At 36.8% G+C, this 22,133-nt stretch overlaps 1 protein-coding gene across 5 annotated transcripts in view; it reads right to left on the bottom strand.

The window, feature by feature from the left end:
• The window catches only part of SMARCAD1 (SWI/SNF-related, matrix-associated actin-dependent regulator of chromatin, subfamily a, containing DEAD/H box 1), a 78,357-nt gene extending 57,624 nt beyond the window's left edge, over window positions 1–20,733 (bottom strand). Inside the window, exons 1-3 of one of the 5 annotated variants that reach the window (XM_041759237.1) lie at window positions 20,622–20,733; window positions 19,770–20,003; window positions 4,418–4,595 (exon numbers count right to left, since the gene is read on the bottom strand). In XM_041759237.1, the coding sequence (XP_041615171.1) occupies window positions 4,418–4,595; window positions 19,770–19,953 (362 nt within the window). In that variant the 5' untranslated portion in view covers window positions 19,954–20,003; window positions 20,622–20,733. Of the gene's footprint in view, window positions 1–4,417; window positions 4,596–19,769; window positions 20,004–20,289; window positions 20,562–20,621 lie in introns of those variants that run through there. The other 4 variants (XM_041759239.1, XM_041759238.1, XM_041759240.1 and 1 more) reach the window with 4 other exon arrangements.
• Window positions 20,734–22,133: the final 1,400 nt, after the last annotated feature.

Raw genomic sequence — 22,133 nt, 5'->3', positions numbered from 1 at the left:
ATACATGTATGCATTTATGTAATGTGCTGTCTTTTGTGTAAAAAAACAAGAAAAAAGAGGGGTGCCTGGGCAGCTCTTGGTTAAGCGTCCAATTCAGACTCTTGATTTCAGCTCAGGTCATGACCTCAGGGTCGTGAGATGAGCCCCAAGTCGGGCTCTGCACTGAGCGGGAAGCCTGCTGAGCATGGAGCCTGCTTAAGATTCTTTCTCTCTCCCTCTTCCCTTCCTCCACCCCACATAAATGTGCATTCTCTCTCTCTCAAAAAGAAAAAGAAACAAAGAAAAAAAGACACATGAAAGAAAAGTATGACAAGAAACTAAACTGGTTAGTTCCAAGATGGGATAACAGTGGATGTTGCAAGAAAAAGGGAGAGGAAATAATACTTTTCTGAGCACATTCCATGTAGTTTTGATCTCTGGAACCTACTTAATATTTTAAATATTCAAAAGTAAAATTTAAAAGAGGGATAAGGCAAAAACCTTAAAAGGAATACAAACAGAAATTAATGAACTGAACTATACTTTAAATGAGTAACAGAGAAAATGTTAAATAATCCAAGTACTTTGACCATATACTTTCAAACTAAAGATCAAATAAAACTTAAAAACAAATTCTGAACACTATTTAGTAGGTTTACTGGTCAAGTGGTATGATTACAGCAATTCTTAAACTATTTTATGTATATTGGATGACTGAACAAGTTAAGAAATAAACTGATACTGCAAGAAGCCAGAATTCTCAATGTCAGAAAAGGAAATCTAGAAGGTGGGGCAAGGAAAGGTCTAATAGTAACAGATTAGAATTAAAGGTTATCATTAAAAATTCATGAATTAAAAACATTAAAACACAAGTCACACATTCCTCACATATTTCCTAATCTGTATAGCTGGAAAGGGCAATAACATAACCCCTTGCCTCGCACAATGGCAAAGAAAGAACACTCCCATTCTCCAGATTTCCAAATACCATTCTCTATTAAAAGGAACTAGTGCTTTTTAGGGAAATGGCTAATTCTAAATTCAGGCCTAGGATAGGGATAGTATAATTTTGGACCATCTTTTGCCTGAAGGGAAAAGGCTCACAAAATCATAGGAACCTCTTGGGGTGCCTAAGTATCTGCCTTCGGCTCAGGTCATGATCCTGGGGGTCCTGGGAACCAGCCCCAGGTTGGGCTCCCCCTCTCCGTTGCTCATGCTCTCTCTATCTCTCTCTCTCTCACACAAATAAAATCTTAAAAAAATAAATAAATAAAAATGATAGGAACCTCTCAAAACCAGAGCCTGCCTAAAAGTTCCCTCACCTGACAAAACTTAGCAATTTGAGCACCAAAATGAATGATGGTAAATGAATTACAACCCACTGAACAACAACAAAAAAAATCTATGACTGCATTTTGATATTTATACAACATAAATACTATATAAATGAATGAATAGGGAGAAAATATAAAACCTTCTTTATATTAGAATACCAAATAAAGTATAAGATCTGAAATGCTAAGTTAAAATAGCACCAATTTGCAACCATCATTTAAACAACTGATTCAGTAAAGAATCATCAATGGATATTAAAACTACTGAGTGAATGTCTGCTAAGGAATAAGATCATTATCTGGTCTCAAAGTATCTGCCCATAGATTAATCACTAAAAAGTAGAAAGTGGTAACTTTACAGGAGAAATCTGGCAGGTTTCTGAGTGATCCAAGTGCACTTCACCAGTAAAGAGATAGATAAATTGCTATCAGTGTGCCTTGTGACACGATACACTGAGGACACAAAATCATTTATGTAGCTTTCCTACCACATAACCTAAATTTAATCATGAAGAAAACCAGGTAAGTACAAATTGAGAAACAACCTTAAAAAAAAAAAAAGGCCTCTTAACCTTCAAAGGCCAATGACACGAAAAACAAAAAACAAGGCTGAGAATCTGGGTTCAGATTAAATTAGACTAAAGATACATGATACTGGGACACCTGGGTGGCTCAGCATTTGAGCATCTGTCTTTGTCTCAGGGCATGATCCCGAAGTCCCAGGATCAAGTCCTGCTTCGGGCTCCCTGCATGGAGCCTGCTTCTCCCTCTGTCTCTGCCTCTGTCTCTCTCTCTCTCATGAATAAATAAATAAAATCTTAAAAAATAAAATAAAATAAAGACACACATGATACTGGGTTAAAAAAAAATCCAACATGATACTGGAAAGCTATAAAGCTTATTTAAAATATGGTCCAAGGACTGACTGCTAGTTCTTAAACTCACACTGTTACCCATCAATGACAAGATAAGGAATTTATACAAGAAGGTAAAACAACTACATTACTAAGCATATCACTTAAGTCCAGCTGATTTTTCCTTATAATACTTTCCTAGTAAAGGAACTGGTACACGGATTCACATTTTAGAGCACATTTGTTATATACAAACCAGTACTTTTGAGTAGCACTATTATAAAGGATGTTATCAGAATTAACTGGTAAAATTTAAATATGCACCGTACATTAGATTAACTGTACTGTGCCAAAGTTAACTGGTATTTCTGAATCTGAAATGCTTCTTTTGTAATATAAGAGAATGACATTTTCTTAGCAGGTAAATGTGAATCTAACACATTTAATCATGCAAGATCCTTTTTTTTTTTTTTCCATGCAAGATCTTTACTATTTTTTATTGTAAAGTGAATTTCAGGAGAAAGGCATGTTCATTAAAGAGTATATATAAAAAGTTCATTTAAGAAGAAATTCTCATCTTATCATTAGTGGACAGTCTCGTTCTGTTGGCTCTTTCTAGCAACATTTTCTTCCCTTACTTCTGATCATACAACCCTTTTGACTTTTCCCTTACCTCACAACTATTCCTTCTTACAACCTCTACAGACTTCTTACCTCAGTGACTATTCCTTCTTAGAATCTCTACAGATTCTTTCTCATCTCCCTATTCCTAAAATCCCAAGTTCCCCTAGCCTGAGTCCTTAAACCAGGAAAACCTTCTCTTTTCCAGCAATACCAGTATCTCTCTTGGTGATTTTACCTTATCATATGCCTTTAAATATCAAATTTATATTCTAACAATTCCTAAATTTAGATGTTACCCAGACCTCCCCCCCAGAACTCAAATGTCACAAATCCAATTGCCTAGCCTACTTGACCTCTCCCACCTAGGTATCTAGGAGAGTCTTCTCAATCATAGCATGTTCAAGATTAAACTGCCAATCTTTCCTTCAAAAAGAGCTCCCCTACCACACCCAAAATAGTTTTCCTTATCAATTGCTCAGGCCAATCTTAGGGTCATCCTTGATGGCTTTCTCTCCCACCCAAAATTTAACAATAAAACCTCTCTGTTCTTCTAACTTCAAAGTATTTACAGAATCTAACCCCTTCTAATCATCTCCACAAGTAGTAGTCTTGCCTATGTGTCTATCATTTCTTGCCTGGGTTATTACAACAGCATCCATGCTCATCTATAGTCTCAAAGATCTTTTAAACATGTGAGTGAGATAATTTACTCTTCTGCTCAATACACTCCATTAGCTTCCTATCTCATTCATAGTAATAGGCAAATGGCCTATGGGCTTAACATAATTAAATCCCTTTTTCTACCCTGCTGCTTACTTGTGATCTTAGGTCTTTCTCCCTGTATCATTTGCCCCCGACTTTCCTTAGAAACATCAGGCATAAAAAAAATAATTAAATTATAATAAATTATAATAAAATTAAAAATTAAAAAAACAAAACAAAACATCAGGCATAATACCACTTCAGAGTCATTGAACAAGTTATTTCCAATGACCAGAATACTCTGCTCCTGGCCCCAGTCCTCATATCCATATGGTTCACACTTTCTTACTTTAGGTCCCTACTCAAGCATCATTTTCTCAAACAAGTTTTTTTTCCAACTGTTCTCTTTAGAAACCATACCCCTACCCCTGAAATTCATTAATGATTTTCCTTCCCTTTTGGCCATAGTATTTATTATTTGTTATACTACATTGTTTATATGTTTATTGTCTTTCTACCTGACCATAATACAAGCTCCATGCTACTCCACAAAATGTGCCCCAAAAATGTTGAAACAATTTGACTCTGGGACTCCAGAACAGATCATAAAGAAATTACAGATGATCAAAGGTACATATTCAAATAATTTCCCTAACTATGGAGACTTAAAAAAGTTAAATTATTGGCTCTCACTAAACTTTTTATTGAGAATCATTGTTATCTGGAAAAGCATGCACACACATACATACACAAAATACCTCTCTAAAGTTCTGAGTTAGGGAAAAATAACGAAGATGCAATAGGGAAAGGCAAAAAAGAAAAAAAGAAAGAAGTCACCAAACAATATTTTCAAATTAAATAACTTTGGCTTGAAAACCCTCTTACATAGGCAAATATAATGAATGAATCTATTAAATTGCTTACACTATAATCACTGTGTCTTTGTTGAATTTCTTCTCTTGAACTGTACTGGAGCAATTTGGGGAAACGATATCTTCACTATCAGAAGACAAATCAATATACTGTATTCCTCTTTGATTCTTGAAATATGATATACTAGCTTTTCTTTCATTTTCTGTAGTTTCTGGAACACTAGAATCTTCTGCAAAAGAAAAAAGGAGAAAGGCATTTTGAGCAATTTGAAAATAAATTTATTTTTGATAATAATAATTGTGTGCTAAAAATTTCTAATTTGTTCACTGCTTCCATTCTAAAACCAAAAATTCCTATCAGTTTTAAAGAAAATGTTAACAGTCAAACCAGGGTTAATCATCCATAAACCCATAAACCAGGGTTAAATGATTTTCCATTTCACAGGTTAATTTACTTGTAGGACACTAATGCAAAATGCAAAAGAGAGGTTTGTGCTTGAGTGTCATCTTCCCTCGGTATTTTTATTTCCTAGTACTCAGTTCTCACCTAAATGAACACAGGCACTACGGCCCAAGACTGTATTTCAATCCTTTCTCTTAGTCAAGTTATGTAATCACTCCAAATCTCAGTGTCCTCACCTGTAAAATAGAAATGCTAATAATCACAGGGCTAATGTGAACAGAATATCAGAAGATACATATTAGGCATTTAGTTCAGTCATTAGCACATAGACAGTATTCACCATACATTACCTCTTACGTAAATGTTGGTGTTATGGGCTGAATTATGGGCCCCCCAAAATTCTTATGTTTAAGTTCCAACCACCAGTACCTCAGAACGTAACATATTTAGAAACAGGGTCTTCAAAGAGGAGATTAAGTTAAAATGAGGCTGTCTGGGTGGGGGCCTAATCCAGGATGAAGTCTTATAAAAAGACAGAGACACAAAAGATTCATACATGAAGGGAAGGCCATGTGAGGGCATAGTGAAAAGGCAGCCACCTGCAAGCCATGGAAAAAGTCCTCAGAAGAAAAAACCTTGATCCTGGGTTTCCAGCCTCCACATATGTAACAAAATAAATGAGTGCTGTTTAAGCCACCCAGTATGGTATTTTGTTATGGTAGACCTCACAAGCTAAAAAAAAGTTGGCTCATTCAAAACAGGTGAATAGTAACAGGTGAATAATTTTTAAATATTTTAAAATATTTTACCAGTCTTCTCTTCAATAGCTGAATTCCAAAATTATTCTCCCTTCTCCCAGCAAAACCACCATTCTTCCTTACATATTTGAAAAGGAAAAGGTCAGACTTAAGGAATTCATATTAAAGTAGTCAATGCCTTGGTCTAGTGAATGTGTTTTAAAAAGCAGTGACCAAATGAATCTTTAGTTCAAAGGTGTCGATGTAAAAAACAATCACTGCGGTTAACTATTTTCGAAGTCAGTATCAAATCAAGTGATGCACATTTTTAACCCTTACAATAATCCTGAGGGTACACTTTGTATCGCCATTTTATAGACAAAATGAATTTAGGTAAAGCCACTTGTCCAAAGTCATATAAGAAAAGTAACAAATCTGAAATCCATGCGTAAATGTCCAAATCGTTACACTCTAAAAACTCTTAGGCCATCCCCAATATGTCACAAAATGATAGCAATCATTATACTGAAGCTCATGAGCCATATTTGTAAATAACATTAACCAAGGCCTACATGACTACTATTTACCTGGAGGGCACTAAAATGACATTTCTTTACTTCCTATAATGAAGTTCTATCAACACTACTGGAAAAGCATATCACTTTTTCCCCCCCCAAAGAATAATTTTATAAATGTTGAGCGAAGAACCTGGATGAGGAACACAATCAAACAACTGTGATTTGGAACAAATCACAGCTACATTTACTGCCATAAACATGAAGACACATATTCTGTTAGTTATGTGAATAAGATTGCAGCCCAACTCATATATTTTGCTTTTACAGTGTTCCTGATGCATCACAAATCATACATAAAATTAAAAACTAGATGTTCACTATATCAAAAATCTGACCTAAAGCTAATGCATATCAGCTACACATGTTAAGCAGTGTCCTTTCTTATATTTTCAAAGAGCTAAGACAAAGTGATTTGGATTGTCTGCTTTTCTTCAAAGTCTCTTTATTCAAAGCAAATGATAATCTTTTGAAAATTAGCTACTTAAATACCTAAATGCCTGGGGGGTGGGGCCCTAAAAAAATCTGTTAATAAGTATTAGGAAAACTTGAGTTTCTTGAACTTGATTAAATATTCATCTTTGATTTTCTCTAATTTCTTTCCTCTTATTTTATAGATTATAATACAAAATATACAATGAAGCCATCAATTTTTAAAGCTAATGTTTAACGTGATTAGTTAATGAGACAGGAAAAAAAATAAAGAAGTTTGACCTACTCTCCATCATGTACTCAATTACTCAGAGCTTTTATTGGTAATGTAATATATACCATAATATACATATTATATATACACTTCATATACAAAATGTATTATATATGATGTACATTGTATAAAATATACATTATACACACCTATCTACCTAAAAATCTACCTTAAAAATGTATACAGCTCTGAACTAAGTGGCATCCCCATAGCCCAACTGGTAAATGACTACCAAGGAAGTAGTTTGATAATATGGAAGATAAGGGAAGATTACAATACAACAGCATTTCTCAAACACAGAACCCTTTTGCACTCTTAAAAACAGAGGACCCTAAAGAGCTTTCGCTTACATTGGTTATGTTTATATTACCATATTAGAAAGCAGAAACTGAGAAACTTCTTTAAATTGTTTACATAATAACAAATATTTTTATGAAAACTGTATCTTCTCTTCCCATTCCCCTCCTCCCAATTTAATGAGAAGAGTGACACTGTTTTATATTTGCAAAAAATCTCTGGTTTAACAGAAGACAGATTCTATCTGCTTCTGCAATTCATCTCTTGTAATATACTGGTTCTGTTTCAGTTTATGAAGATTATGCCTTACACAGTTAGGAAAGGAATAGCATTTTCATAGTTCCTTTTAACAATACCGTGGATATTATTCTTTGATACAAAACCCAAATTTGACAGGTGGTACTTTTTATAAAAGTTGGTTGCAATGTGGAATCTGAAACCATACGAATAAATTTTTGCATTTTACTACGTTAAAAACCCATTGGTCTATCTTGCATTTTAATGGATCTTTTAAACCATGCATTATTTTGTAACACTGTGTGCAGTGGTCATTTGGAAAATACTGGCCCATTCACTGACTGATGGAGATCTTCCAAATGTTGACACATCTCATAATATTTTATCAAAAGGTTAGATTTATTAATATCACCATTGATCCTGAAATATCTAGAGACTGTCAAACTCCCTGTTCAAAATCCAAACTTTCCTTTGAAAACTGGAATTTTATCTCTAGCAATATATGCCGCCAGTTATTTCCTTAGTATCATTGTCCATTTTTAAATTTTTTTCATTGTCCATTTTTGAGAAAATGTCTGCTAAATATCTAAGTCTGCTTAACTACAGGTTGTCATTCTTTTAAGTAAAAATGGTGTTTGGTGAAAAAACTGGCAAGTTCAAATCAGAACTGAAAGCAATTGTTCAAGTGCTTTCCCTTGAGATAACCACTGTACGCACAAACTTCAGTATGCAGCAAAGGCTGGTTCACATTTTGTTTCATAAAGTATTAAAAAGCTACCCACTGCTTAGTTGAGATTTACCAAAATAAAGATTTTTTTTTTTTACTGCTTTATCAAAAAACATTCTTAAGTGAAAATGACATTTAAAAAATCTTAGGAATACAATAACTACTACAACAGTTTGAAGTCTTGGCACTGATTCATGCTAAGGCACCAGTAGTTTTACCTACCATTGCTTTTATACCAACAACATAGTAAAAAGGCGAGTAATATCTTAGTATTATCTTTATTTTTTTTTAAAGATTTTATTTATTTATTCATGAGAGAGAGAGGCAGAGAGAGAGACAAAGGGAGAAGCAGGCTCCTCACAGGGAGCCCGATGAGGGTGGGACTCGATTCTGGACCCAGGATCACTGGATCATGCTCTGAGCTGAAGGCAGCTCAACTGCTGAGCCACCCAGGCACCCCATATATTAGTATTATTATGAAAGTAGTTTGCCCTTAGGGATCCTAAAGGTTCACATACCACACTTTGAAAACTGATGTGACACAGTAAGAGCTTGTTAAAATAAAAAAATTAACTTTCCGGGCAGCCTCAGTGGCCTAGCGGTTTGGCGCTGCCTTCAGCCTGGGGTATGATCCTGGGGAACTGGGATCGAGTCCCACATCGGGCTCCCTGCGTGGAGCCTGCTTCCCCCTCTGTCTGTGTCTCTGTCTCTCTCTCTCTGTGTCTGTCATGAATAAATGAATAAAATCTTTATATATATATCAACTCTTCAATATAGTCAATAATTTAGATCTAGATTTAGAATAGTGCTTAATACTTAGATTTGTTTAGACTATTTCCAGAAGTGAGCAACAGCAAAAACAGCTAAAAGGCAAAGGCCAAAATGATGCAGTGGTGGTTTTTGTCCCAAGGCAAACAAGCACTTTTAAGCAGCAGCACAAAAGAGGGAGCAAACAGAAAAATAACAAATTAAAGAATGGTGAAATGCTCAATTATGAAGGCTTTTAATTCTGACATTTGCTGACTGCCTTCTGTGTTTAAGGTACTGAACCAGTAGGTAGATTCGGAATATTAAAGAAAAAAAAAGTTCAACTTGCCCTAAAGAAACAAATATTAAGAACTAACAGACATGTACACAAGTAACTGTTATGAAATATGATTTGTGCCATGAGAAAGGAATAAACAAAATGCTACAGGGACATGAGGGAAAACAGCTTATCCTTTCATACAAAACCCACAAATAAACCTATCATATTTTAGAGACATTACCAAAAAGGTAATGGGAACCTACATCATTAGCATATGCAAGTAGACTCCAAGGTTCCAGGGAGTTTTTCCAAACTAAATATTCCCCATTAACGATATGCACAAGAGAAGACAATCTTATTCCAAATTTTTCCAGTATGCTTGTACCCATTCTCATATCTAAGTCTACCATAAAATAAAAGAAGCATTTAAGTCTGATACTGGTTTCACCTTTCCAAAGGGTCCAAAATCAAGGGCCACTCAAAAACAAAAAAAAAAAATCATTGCTAGGAGATTAATAGTTCACACTAAAGTATTCTAAATTAACTTGATAACCCATAAAGTTATGTCCCAAAGTAGAATGAAAACAGATAAACCTTTATATCTGTCTTGAAGACTTACAAAACTGTGCCATTTCTGATATTCTAGTTGTGTTGCTCTACATGGCTCAATTTTCTAACATGGGAACTAACTTTCAAGGCAATTCCTTTGAATACTAAGTAACCCAACCCAAAATAGGGGCACCTGGATGGCTCAGGTCGTGATCCCAAAGTCCCAGGATCCAGTCCCGCATCAGGCTTCCCCACAGGGATTCTGCCTCTCCCGCTGAAGCCTGCCTCTCCTGCTGCCTATGTCTCTGCCTCTCTCTGTGTGTGTGTCTCAAATAAACAAACAAATAAATAAATAAATTTTAAATATCTTTTAAAAAATCAAAATTAAAAGGTAACCAAAATAATAGTAAAATCTGGGCAATCTTAATTTGAATGTCACAGTAGAAACAGAAATACCTTTAGTATCTTCTAAAAGATAAATCAAATTCTTTCTCTGATGAAAGCTCTAAAAGACAAGAATACACTGAATACAAGATTAAAGAGTAGTTTCAAACATCACTCAAAGATGAAATGAGAAAGAAGTGACATCTTAGGTTTAAGCCAAAAAAAAAAAGGGGGTGAAAAATGTAAAGAAAAACACAGCCATGCTACTGTTACTGGACAAACTAAAAGTATTAAACTTGAGATACTTTTTAATAACAATCTAGATCTACAACAAAAATATGTATCTTAACTGCATACTAAAGATGAGAGACAAATACTGCAAAGACATGATAGAAACTCAGGAGGCAAATATGAGGCTTTAACTCTCTTCTCCAAGCTCTTAAGAGACGGCACAAAATAATTAAGATATAGAGTAGTGCTTTCCAAACATTTTTGATTGGGACCCACTGTAAAAGACACATTTTAGATTACGATCATAGGAATGGATGCCTGAGTGGCTCAGCGGTTTAGCGCCTGCCTTCGTCCCAGGGCATGATCCTGGAGTCCCAGGATCAAGTCCCACATTGGGCTTCCTGCATAGAACCTGCTTCTCCCTCTGCCTGTGTCTCTGCTTCTCTCTCTCTCCCTCTCTCTGTCTCTCATGAATAAATAAAATCTTTAAAAAAAAAAAGATTATGATCATAAACATATTATTAAACACATATAACTGAAATAAAAGTTTCAGACTATCAATAATACTTTGATAATTTTCTATTCAACCTATTCTATTAAAAAAACAGTTGTATACAATTAGTCAGAATCCAAGAAACTGACTTTATGACACAAGTGATTCAGTCTGAAAAAATTATACAAATAAAATACATCTGCTGTTTTGTATATAATTAAAACTATACATAGATTGTTATCTTTCCAAGTAGTCTTAGAATTTTTACAGAAATTAATGGTAAATTAGGCCACAAAGAAAATTTCAGGGATGCCTGGGTGGTTGAGCGTCTGACTTTGGCCCAGGGCGTGATCCCCAAGTCCCTGGGATGGAGTCCTACATTAGGCTTCCTGCATGGAGACTGCTTCTCCCTCTGCCTCTGTCTTTGCCTCTCTCTGTGTCTCTCATGAATAAATAAATAAAATCTTAAAAAAAAAAAAAAAGAAAACTTCAGTAAATCAGCCACAGGAGAAACACTGTAGACTACATTCTCTAGTCATAAAACAATAAAATTAGAAGTAAATGTTATAAGAACACTGAAGCAAAATTTTAGCCACTTGGAAATTTAAAAAAGGAAAAAAAAAAGCTATAGAAACCACTTCTTTGAACTTTCAGGTAAAGAGGGAAAAAAAACAATAACACTTCAAAACCTAAGACCCATCATATATACACCTTAACATTACAAAAATTAAAATAATGGGGTAAACAAATATAAAACTAGAGAAATAGATTAATGGCCCATTAGATGCAAATATACATGAGAATTTAGACTATACTGATAATTCATATAGAAGAAAAAAGGTTTATCAAAAAACTATTCAGAAACAAATGACTAGTAAGCAACAACGAGCAAAGGAGAAAACTGTATCATCCTTTCTTTAGTCCTTACAAAGTCTAGGTAAGATTTAACATTAAAATAAAAATCAGGCAGCCCGGGTGGCTCAGCAGTTTAGTGCCACCTTCGGCCCAGGGCCTGATCCTGGAGACCCGGGATCAAGTCCCACGTCAAGCTCCCTGCATGGAGCCTGCTTCTTCTTCTGCCTCTCTCTCTCTCTGTATCTCTCATGAATAAATAAATTATTTTAAAAATATAAAAATTAAAAATAAAAAAATAAAAATCAACACAAAACCTGACTCATATCCATTAGTTTGGTTATCAAAACAAAACAAAAAACCAAAAAAGAAAGTAACAAGTGTTAGCAAGAATGTGGAGAAACCGGAACTCTTGTGTACTGCTGGTGGGAAAGTAAAATGGTGTACGTAATAATGGAAAACATTTCTTATATGATCTATCAACTCCATTTCCTTTTTTTTTTTTTCAACTCCATTTCCAAGTAAATAACCTAAAGAAGTGACAGCAGTGTCCCAAAGAGATATTTGTGTATTTCATAGCAACAACAGTAATAATCAAAAGGTAGAAGCAACCCAAGTATCCATCCACAGATGAATGGATAAACAAAATGCACTATGTACATAAAATAGAATGCTCTTCAGACTTAAAAAGAAAATTCTGATACATGCTACAAAATGAATGAACCTTAAAGACTTAATGCAAAGGGAAATAAGCCAGTCACAAAAAGACAAATCCTGTATGATTCCACTTCTAGGTATGATGTACCTAGAGTAGTCAAATTTAGACAGAAAGTACAATGGTGGTTGCCATAGGCTAGAGATAGGAGTTAAGTGTTTATTTATTTTTTTTAAATTTTGTATTTATTTATGATAGTCACAGAGAGAGAGAGAGAGAGAGAGAGGCAGAGACACAGGCAGAGGGAGAAGCAGGCTCCATGCACCGGGAGCCTGATGTGGGATTCGATCCCGGGTCTCCAGGATCGCGCCCTGGGCCAAAGGCAGGCGCCAAACCGCTGCGCCATCCAGGGATCCCCAGGAGTTAAGTGTTTAAAGGGCACACAGTTTCATTTCTGCAAGATGAAAAGTTCTGAAGATTAACTGAACAATAATGTGAATGCATCTAACACTCCTATGATCTGTATACTTAATAATTAAGATGGTAAATTTTATGTATATTTTACAATTAAAAATAAAATTAACACAGATGTGCTAGAATAAAATACTAATGAAAATATTTATAATGTGATAGTAAGGAATACCTGTCTGATCAGGACCTAACCCCTAGAAGCCATCAAACAAATTGACCTCATTAAAATGTAAAATTTCTCTATGGCAAACATCAAGCAAGGAATCAGAAAAATAAAAAACTTACAAATCATTTATCAGAAAAAAGAGAAAAACAAAGAAACACAGAAAAAGTCCAGAAGGCTAATATGTTTATGACAATAACACTTAACTTCCAAAGTAAAGAATAAAAGTAAAACAATTTAATTCCCTGGTAAAGATAAAAAAGGTGTGCAGTATTTTGGGCTAGTATGAAAAAGCAGACATCTAAAAACCAAGCTGTAGTCTGGTGCAAAGTGGTAAAACTTCTGTGTATGGTAACTTAGCAATTACTAAAATATTACTAATATTCGCTCTAAACTGACAATTCCATTTCCAAGAATTTTTCTTTGGATTGTACACAAGCTAAGATATCCGTGAAAAGGATAGTCACTAAAGCCTTCTTTTGATAGCAGGAAAAAAAAAAAAAAAAAGGGATCCCTGGATGGCGCAGCGGTTTGGCGCCTGCCTTTGACCCAGGGCGCAATCCTGGAGACCCGGGATCGAATCCCACGTCGGGCTCCCAGTGCATGGAGCCTGCTTCTCCCTCTGCCTGTGTCTCTGCCCCTCTCTCTCTCTCTCTCTCTCTGTGTGACTATCATAAATAAATAAAAATTTAAAAAAAAGAAGAAAAAACCCAACCAATGTCCATTAATAGGAAATTACATGAATTATTATATAAAAGACATTGTAGTCATTTAAAAAAATTAAGGTATAGCATAAATATAATGTAAATTAAAAAAAAAAACCTGGAATATATACAGGCAGGAAAAAAAATGTGAAAACAAACACCAAAAGTAAAAGATTATAGAATATTCTTCATTATACAATATTGCATCTTTTTTTTAATATACATTTTGAGAAAAAAAAATAGCTAAGCATGAAGAATAAAAAGGAAACACCGATGAAAGTATACACTTAAAATGTACTTAAGATTTTTACTTAAGTATGAGTACACATTGTACTGTCTTCTATTATAATAATTCAGCACTTAGCCTTCTACCAAGTACTGCATGTCAACTAACACACGCAGACATTAAGAAACCAAAATAACTAACTGAAGATGAAGTTATGATTCCCAATGGGCCACACACATCTTTAAAAAAACCTGGATATCACCCAATGGTTACAGAATCATGATGCTAAAATGATACATTCTGCTCCATTATTCAAAGGATCATACCTTTGATGTTTTTTACCTTTTCCTGCTTGCAGGGACTTCAGAGAACAGCTAGGCAAAGGAAGTCCAGTCCAAAAATGCTGATGTCTTACTCAAGATCATACAACCTGTATAACAGAGCAGCGCTCTCTGGAAATCTTTTGAAATCTTTTTGATTAACCGGAATAATTTTAAAATTTATTCTCACTTATCTAACTTATCTAACTTATCTAACTGTTACTCTCAAAATTTATTCTAACTTATCTAACTTACCTAACTTATCTAACTTATCTGTTACTCTCAATATGACCACCACACTGAAACAGCAATCATTTTAGAAGACTGAATCTATTTATTTATTTAAAGATTTTATTTACTTATTCATGAGAGACACAGAGAGAGAGGCAGAGACATAAGGAGAGGGAGACTTTGATGCGGAACTCAATCCCAGGACCCTGGGACCACCACCTGAGCCGAAGGCAGACACCCCATCCAAGCCAACCAGGTGCCCCGAGACTGAATCTATTTCATTCAGGAAAGAAATTAATCAAGCATTACTTTCCTCCATTCCAACCTCAAAATAAACTGATTGATCATTTTTATTTTATCACTTTTTCTCCCCAGGTAAAACATGTCTCTATTCCTTTGCAAAAATCAATAGTCCAGCTTACTCCTGTTCTCACTGGCCTAAATGCCTGTCTTCAGATACCTCCCCTCCCTTCATCCTTTCCCTCTCCACTAGCTTCTTCCCTTTGGCCAACAAATATGCTCACTTTTCAATAAGCCTGAAACATCATCTTTGACGCTGCTTTACTATCAAGCTGTTTCTCTCTTTCCCTTCTTGAAAAACTAGTCTTCACTTCCTTATCTTTCTACCGAAACTGTTAAAGGTCAACAATAACGTGTAATTTCAAAGGAAAGTCATCTGGTAAGACTTCTCTATAGTATTTGACACTGTTCCCTATAGATAAAACTGGAACTGTCTTTCTTTAGCTTTCCAGATACTATCGTTTCCTATGACTATTCAAGTTATCCTTTATTATCTTTATTGGTTTGCTTTCATTTGTCCATCACCAAACATTGATTTTTTTTTTTTTTTTTTTTTACTATGTCTTTCTTGGGGATATTTGTTAACTGCCACGGTGATAACCCCCACAAAGTTGATTTCTCAGGTTCCAACCATCTCAGCTACAAACCTAATATTCAATCCTCTACTAGACCTCATTTCTGAAACAGAATTGAACTCAACATGTTTAAGTATCTTTCTCCAAAATGTACTTCAGTTGACAGTGCCACCCAGCTGTCTAAGCAATAAACATCTGAGTTATCTTTAAAACCTCCACTCACTAACTGATCACCAAATACCATAAAATACTGAAATATAAAACTTCACTAAAACGCCTCCTTTATTCTACTATGATTTTCCTATATTTAGGCTTCAACTAATTCAACAACTTCATCAACGGTCTTCCCATGCTAAAATTTTCTCTAGTTTGTGCCCCAAAAAAGGCCATCCTTCCTGGCATAGCATATAAAGGTCCATCACAGCCCAGCAGTTTACATTTCTATCTTCTCAGTTTCATCTAGACTGCTTTAGAGCAGTCCTCTTTCACAGATAACCTCCCCTTCCCACAGACATACCTCTCCTTCAAGGCAATGTATATTTTCATCTCTTGTTCACCAAGTAAGCATTGGTTGTTTAGGGTCCACTCAAAGTCATCTCCTTGTGACTTTTCCTGATCCTTTCCAGGAAGAATAATCATTTCTAAATTGGACTGTGATTCTACACTGCTTAATATTTTCCCCCATGAATTATTACATTGTACTATTTTAACTATATATATTTACATGTCCCTTCTTCCTGGTGTTCCTTGAGAATCAAGCTTTGCTCTTTTTATCCTTTATGCATAAAGCAAATAAGCTCTGTCTTCTCTCACTCATCTGCTATTTTATTCCTTTGAAACCTGCTATGCTTTCAAAAAAGTAAAAACAAACAAACAAACAAAAAAAAAAAATCCATGTAAGCAAGCAATAAGCATTAATAACTCTGGACACCACCAGGGCAAAATAAGCCCAGGAAGGAGAGGTGCCCATAATTTAAATTATGCCCTCACATCCAAAGGCTGGATTAAGGAAGTTCATCCTACATGAAAAGTAGTTTCAAGCAACCATGGCTGAAGAATGCCTGATGGCTGTGAGATGGTTTCAAGATCCTAAAGAGGAAAGATATTTTTAAAAATTTGTACAAAGTTCTAGTATCACCCACTTATCACCCAACACTCCTTCAACACATTTTTACCTACTACATGCCAGTCACTGCTTTGAGCAATGGTGAATAGGAAAAAGTCTCTGTTCATGAGGGTCTTACCTAATAAGGCAGACACAAATATATATAACATCACGTTAAATACTAATAAACACTATATAGAAAAATACAGAAAAGTAAAGCTGGTGGCGCGGGGGGGGGGGGGGGGGGGGGGCTGGCTGTTGCTATTCCAGAGAGTGTGATCAGGAGAAGGCCCTCTAAAGATAGTAAATATTTCACTAAGCTAAGAGTCATATGCACATGTCAGCAGGAAGGGTCTTGGAGGCAGAAGAAGAAAAGGGAAAGATTGCACTGTGCTTGGCATATTTAAGAAAAAGTGTGGTTGTGGCACAGTAATTGAGAGAGTAGCAGTAAATAAAATCTTAATTCATATTGGTAAAATGAAAAGGGTTAAGCTAAAAGAGTCATTACAAGTAATTTTTACAATTTCCATCCTATTTAAGAAATAGGTGATTTAGACCTGATTTAGACCCTAACACTCTATTGAGTGTTAAAGCATTATTACACAATGGCAGAAGTTGGCATACGATAATAAAGGAAGTAAGGTCAAAATCATATCCCACCAATGATTCCCTAATCTCCGTATCTAGTCTGGATCCTGAACCAGCTTCAGTTTCATACCCTGTATACAGGCCCAAGCTCTAACACTCAATTCAGAATTCCCCATCCCTATGTTAAGTTGCCTTAAGTCCTCTCTAACATGCTAAATTGGAGACAGGTCATTTAATTCTTATTTGAATTTTTAAAGGCATGCCCAATGGGTTAGGATGGGTACTTTATACCTATTCTGATGTACAAAACTACCACTTTTTTCAATTACCTAAATTAAAATTCTTATTTCTCTCATTCCTCCCACATTTCATTGTAAAACTCTGCCCTTTCTTTGAAATTTCTCATCTTTTTTCTCCACCTCTACCATTATTTCTACTTCCTAAGTGAATTCTCTCCCTTCAAAACTTACCCTCTAACAAAGTACAGTACTGAAGACTGCTAGACCGAGTTTTTCTTTTTAACAAAACTGTTTCATCATTTTACCCTTCTGAGAAGGCTTTAATGGATCTCCAGTAACTAAATGTAAAATCAAAACTTAGTCTTTGTTTTCAAGATTCTCCCAAATTCACAGTATCGTCTACAATCATCTTTTCTTAGAGCATAGCTCTCTATTCCTAGTAGGATGAATTCTCACCACTTGTAGTCATATTTCCCAATGTTATTAAGACTAACCATGTGATTCCTAAAGACAATCTCAGTTTATAAGAGAAATTTACATAAAAGGAAAAAAAATCCCAGTAAAGATGAATAAAATCTCCTTAAATAGGAAAAAAAAAAAAAAAAAAAAGGTACAGCAGGATCTTCTGATTGGAAGAGACAATTAAGAATTTCACATTACTGAGACTCCCTGGGTGGCTCAGCAGTTTAGCGCCTGCCCTGTGCCTTGGGCCCAGGGCGTGATCCTGGAGTCCCAGGATTGAGTCCCATGTCAGGCTCCCTGCATGGAGCCTGCTTTTCCCTCTACCTGTGTCTCTGCCTCTCTCTGTGTGTCTTTCATGAATAAATAAAATCTTAAAAAAAAAAAAAAAAGAATTTCACATTACTAAAATTGACAAATATTCCATTGAGTTCCAGTTTACAAAGTGCTTTTTATTCTACATCTGAAAAAAATATTAATCTCAGGTTTTAAGTAATGTGTCCAATGTTCCATTTAACTAAAATGATGCAGCAGACTCCTATGGACTTCACATCCCATGCCTACACATTGGCCTTCCCAGCCCTCTTTAACTACATAAGAAACAGATTCTTATATTTACTGTTAAAATATTAAAGTACCTGGATGTCTGCACATTAACCACAGCATGTTATGCAAAGTAATCACCTATCAAAAGAATGAACAAAGAGCCATCAGTCCTAAGCTTCAGTGGTTCCCCACAGAATCTGGACAGGTTCAGAACCTTTCATACAAAGCCTTGCAAAATTATGACTCCTCATTACCACATAATTCAACCTATCAAATCAGTCCCTCATGTTCCAATTACCGCCAATGATTTTTTAAATGTTATTCAAATGACAGCATGTAGGGAGTCTGCCATCACTACTGCCGTTACAGTTAAATAGGAGACTAGCTAATAAGATGCCAACGATAATGACATATGTATTACCAATCCTGTCAGGGCCACATCGATATAAAAGCTGCTTGGGATAAACTGAGTTTCGAAAAAAGAAAAAAGGTACCACTAAAATAAACATTAAAATAAAAGTTGTAATATTCCTTCCACCCTTTATTAGAAACTGCATAATATAAACAATTAAAAGTTTATACTCAGGAACTAGACTGCTTGGATTTGAGTTCCAGTTCTATCAGATTCCTCACAACTTAACCTCTCTGGGTCTCATTCTGCAAAATGTGGATGATAACTTACAGGACTGCTGTGCAAATTAAATGAGAGAACGTGAAGCACTCAAAACAGTGCCTAAAACATAAGAAGAGTTCAAATATATCCTGTTAACTGTTCAAAGAACATAGACTAAAATGGAAATGCTAATTTTTGGCTTCCTCTCAAATCTCATTGTCTGTGACAATCTGATGAAGAGGTAAAAATGGTTCATTCAACCTTGAAGAATACCAATTATTCATTTGCACACCGGTCTCCAGGAAGTCAAGTGCTAGCAAAATCTGAATGTGATCTGCTCTTCATTTGTTCAGAGGTTGTCTTCAGGCACCTTAAGTCTGGTTCATATTAAGTCAGTAATATTTTTTTTGGAAAAATACTGCAATGAATGTAAACACCTGGCCAAATAATAGACTCAAAGTCTACATCATTGGACTGAATCACCCAGTTTTTTTTTTCAGTCGCAACTATTCTAACCTAAGGATGACCTAAATTCAGATATCACCTTCCATCACTGGGTCATATTCCAAGGACTCATTTAAAACTGGAGAAGCTGGGGATCCTTGGGTGGCTCAGCGGTTTAGCACCTGCCTTAGGCCCAGGACCTGATCCTGGAGATCCGGGATCGAGTCCCGCGTCGGGCTCCCTGCATGGAGCCTGCTTCTCTCTCTGCCTGTGTCTCTGCCTTTCTCTCTCTGTGTGGTGTGTGTGTCTATCATGAACAAATAAATAAGTAAATCTTTAAAAAAAAAAAAAAAAACTGAAGAAGCTATAGATGCTCAGTTGATGGTACATGGTGCCTACGGCAGCCACAAAATGGTATTTTAAAAGGTAAGGTGGAAGACACTGTATCAAAATGATATCGAGAGCAAATACTAGAATCTCTTCTGCCTTTCATCTTTTAAAAAAAATACCTCTTGGTGTTACATCAATCTGCAACATTGTAACTCACCTGTTTTTTCAGTAATATCTGAATCAGGTGTGCCTGCCCTGCTAACTTCAGCATTCTCCTCTTCGGCACTAAGAGAAATGGGTGAAGAAGGGCCAGGCTGGGAGGGCTGAGGGGCTGCTTCAGGCACTTCCTCAATCTTACTCCTTTTCTCAAAGCGAAAACGGTCCAAGTTGAAAAGATTCATATTGGTAGAAACCACCACCCTGTGGAATTAGGAGCTTTTAAGTGGACTATCTGCAGGAAAGACAAATAAACAAATAAAGAGAGGCCAAGAAGACGATATGAAATACAAAGCCTCAGCAGGTCATTCCCAAGGCAGTGAAGAGCACGCAAACATGCCAGCGGCTCAGAAGGGCTGTTATGGCTGCGCCTCATTGTTAGGCCACAGCAACCAGAAGGTGGACGGGGATATCTTTTTAAAAATTTCCATTGCTCTTCCTACTCCCCTCGGTCGCCCCGCTCCCCGCCCCGCCCCGCCTCCCTCGAACCACACGCTGACCCTCGTGCAACCTCCTCTTACCCCAGCACGCGCAGGCACGTTCCCCGCTCTAACCCCCCTGCGGGCCGCGCGCCCGCCCACAGCGAGAGGCTCCCGGCACGACGGCGCTCCCCGCCTCGCGAAAGGACGTGCCGGGGCCCGCGCCTCGATACTGCGGGGACACAAAGGGGCCAAAGGAGGGGAGCGGCGGAGGCCGAGCTGGCGGGCACCCGCCCGGAAGTTGACGCGGCGCGATCCCAGCTGAGAGGAAGCTGATAGGATCAGGACAGCACGGGGAGGGCTCGGAGGTGGGGAGTGTGCGGCCGCATCTCTTCCAAGCTCCCGCGCTCGCCCCCTCTGTCCTCAGTACTTACAGGCTTGCAGGCTCGATGCGATGTAACAAAGGTGGAAACAAAAAAATAATTCCTGGCGAGGGGCGACGGTAGCCGGGCCGGGACCTCCCAAAACACCACGGAGAGCCCAAACGAGCGCGCGGTGATGACGCAACACGCAGCCTGGGCTTTTTTTTTTTTTTTTTTTTTTCTTCTTCCCCAGCGACGCGCGAGCGGAAGATGTCTCGGCGCGCGCTGTTGCCATGGTTACTCGTACCCGCCTCTACGCCTGGGAAGCGCGCTTAGGGCCTGTGTCTCCAGGTTGGCGAGACAGTGGTAACGTGGAACAATAATACAACGTAATAATAACAAATCGTACAACGTTCGACATACTGTAACATAATATTCTGTGTGATGTATAGAAGTGTGATGGTAACATTGTGCTACATGTTTTACGTGAATAATCTCAACCCTTACAAGAAGCCCCTTTTTTTTTTTTTTTTTTTTTACATAATTAGGAAACTGGGGCCTGCAGATCTTAAATAGTGAGGTAGATGCAAACTGTTGAGCTTCAGAGCGTATGAACTGCCTCCCCACTGTTGGCTGGATTGTTCTTACAGCGGAATGGGACAATTCACCTATCTTGACGGAAATACTTCCTTAAGAGCATTTTACCCTTTTTTGTCCTAGCATTAGGCTAAACAAGATTCTGTGTTTTGATTCCATTCTCTGGCTGGCGTTTCCTTTAAAGAGAAATGTCTACAAATCGTCGTTCTACCACAAATACTGGTCACTGTAAACTTGAATTCGCTTTCTATCATATAGATCAGTGTTTTGGACCATATGATTGTATGAACCCACAGTGTTACCAAATGCGGGCACGTTAAAGAATTGAGCGTCTAGACCCATAAAATTCAGGATCAAAGCCTGAACAATTGTGATGTCGTTATACCTTTTTTTGATGTTCCTGTGAAATGCACCAGCTTTATGAATGCTTGTTACCTGATGGGATTAAAGAATGTATCAACATACATAGTAAATTATTTTTGGCGGCAGAGAATATTTGCTCTAAGAGCTGCTCTCGGCAACTTTCAAAGATGCAATACAGTATTCACTATAGTCACCCACCATTCGGTACGTGTAATTTTAAATTTTTTTTTTAATTTTTATTTATTTATGATAGTCACAGAGAGATAGAGAGAGAGGCAGAGACACAGGCAGAGGGAGAAGCAGGCTCCATGCACCGGGAGCCTGACGTGGGATTCGATCCCGGGTCTCCAGGATCGGGTACGTGTAATTTTAAAAAAGAATATTTGCTTTATAGTCAGAGAGATCTAACATTGAAAATGGATTCCACTAGCTGAATGACTTTGGGCAAATTGTATTTAACTTCTATAAGCCTTAGTTTCCTTATCTTTTAAATGTGGTTGATGATACCATTGACCTCTTAAGGTAATTTTCTGCAACCCACTGTTAACCCCTTGGCGTTTTACAGCTGGGGCAAGAATGAAAATGGAGACCCATGCATCATATGTATGAATATTGAAATGTAAA

Source organism: Vulpes lagopus, chromosome 6 (assembly GCF_018345385.1).
Source record: "Vulpes lagopus strain Blue_001 chromosome 6, ASM1834538v1, whole genome shotgun sequence".
NCBI classification, from domain to species: Eukaryota; Metazoa; Chordata; class Mammalia; order Carnivora; family Canidae; genus Vulpes; species Vulpes lagopus.
This window is presented reverse-complemented; position numbering and strand designations above follow the sequence as displayed.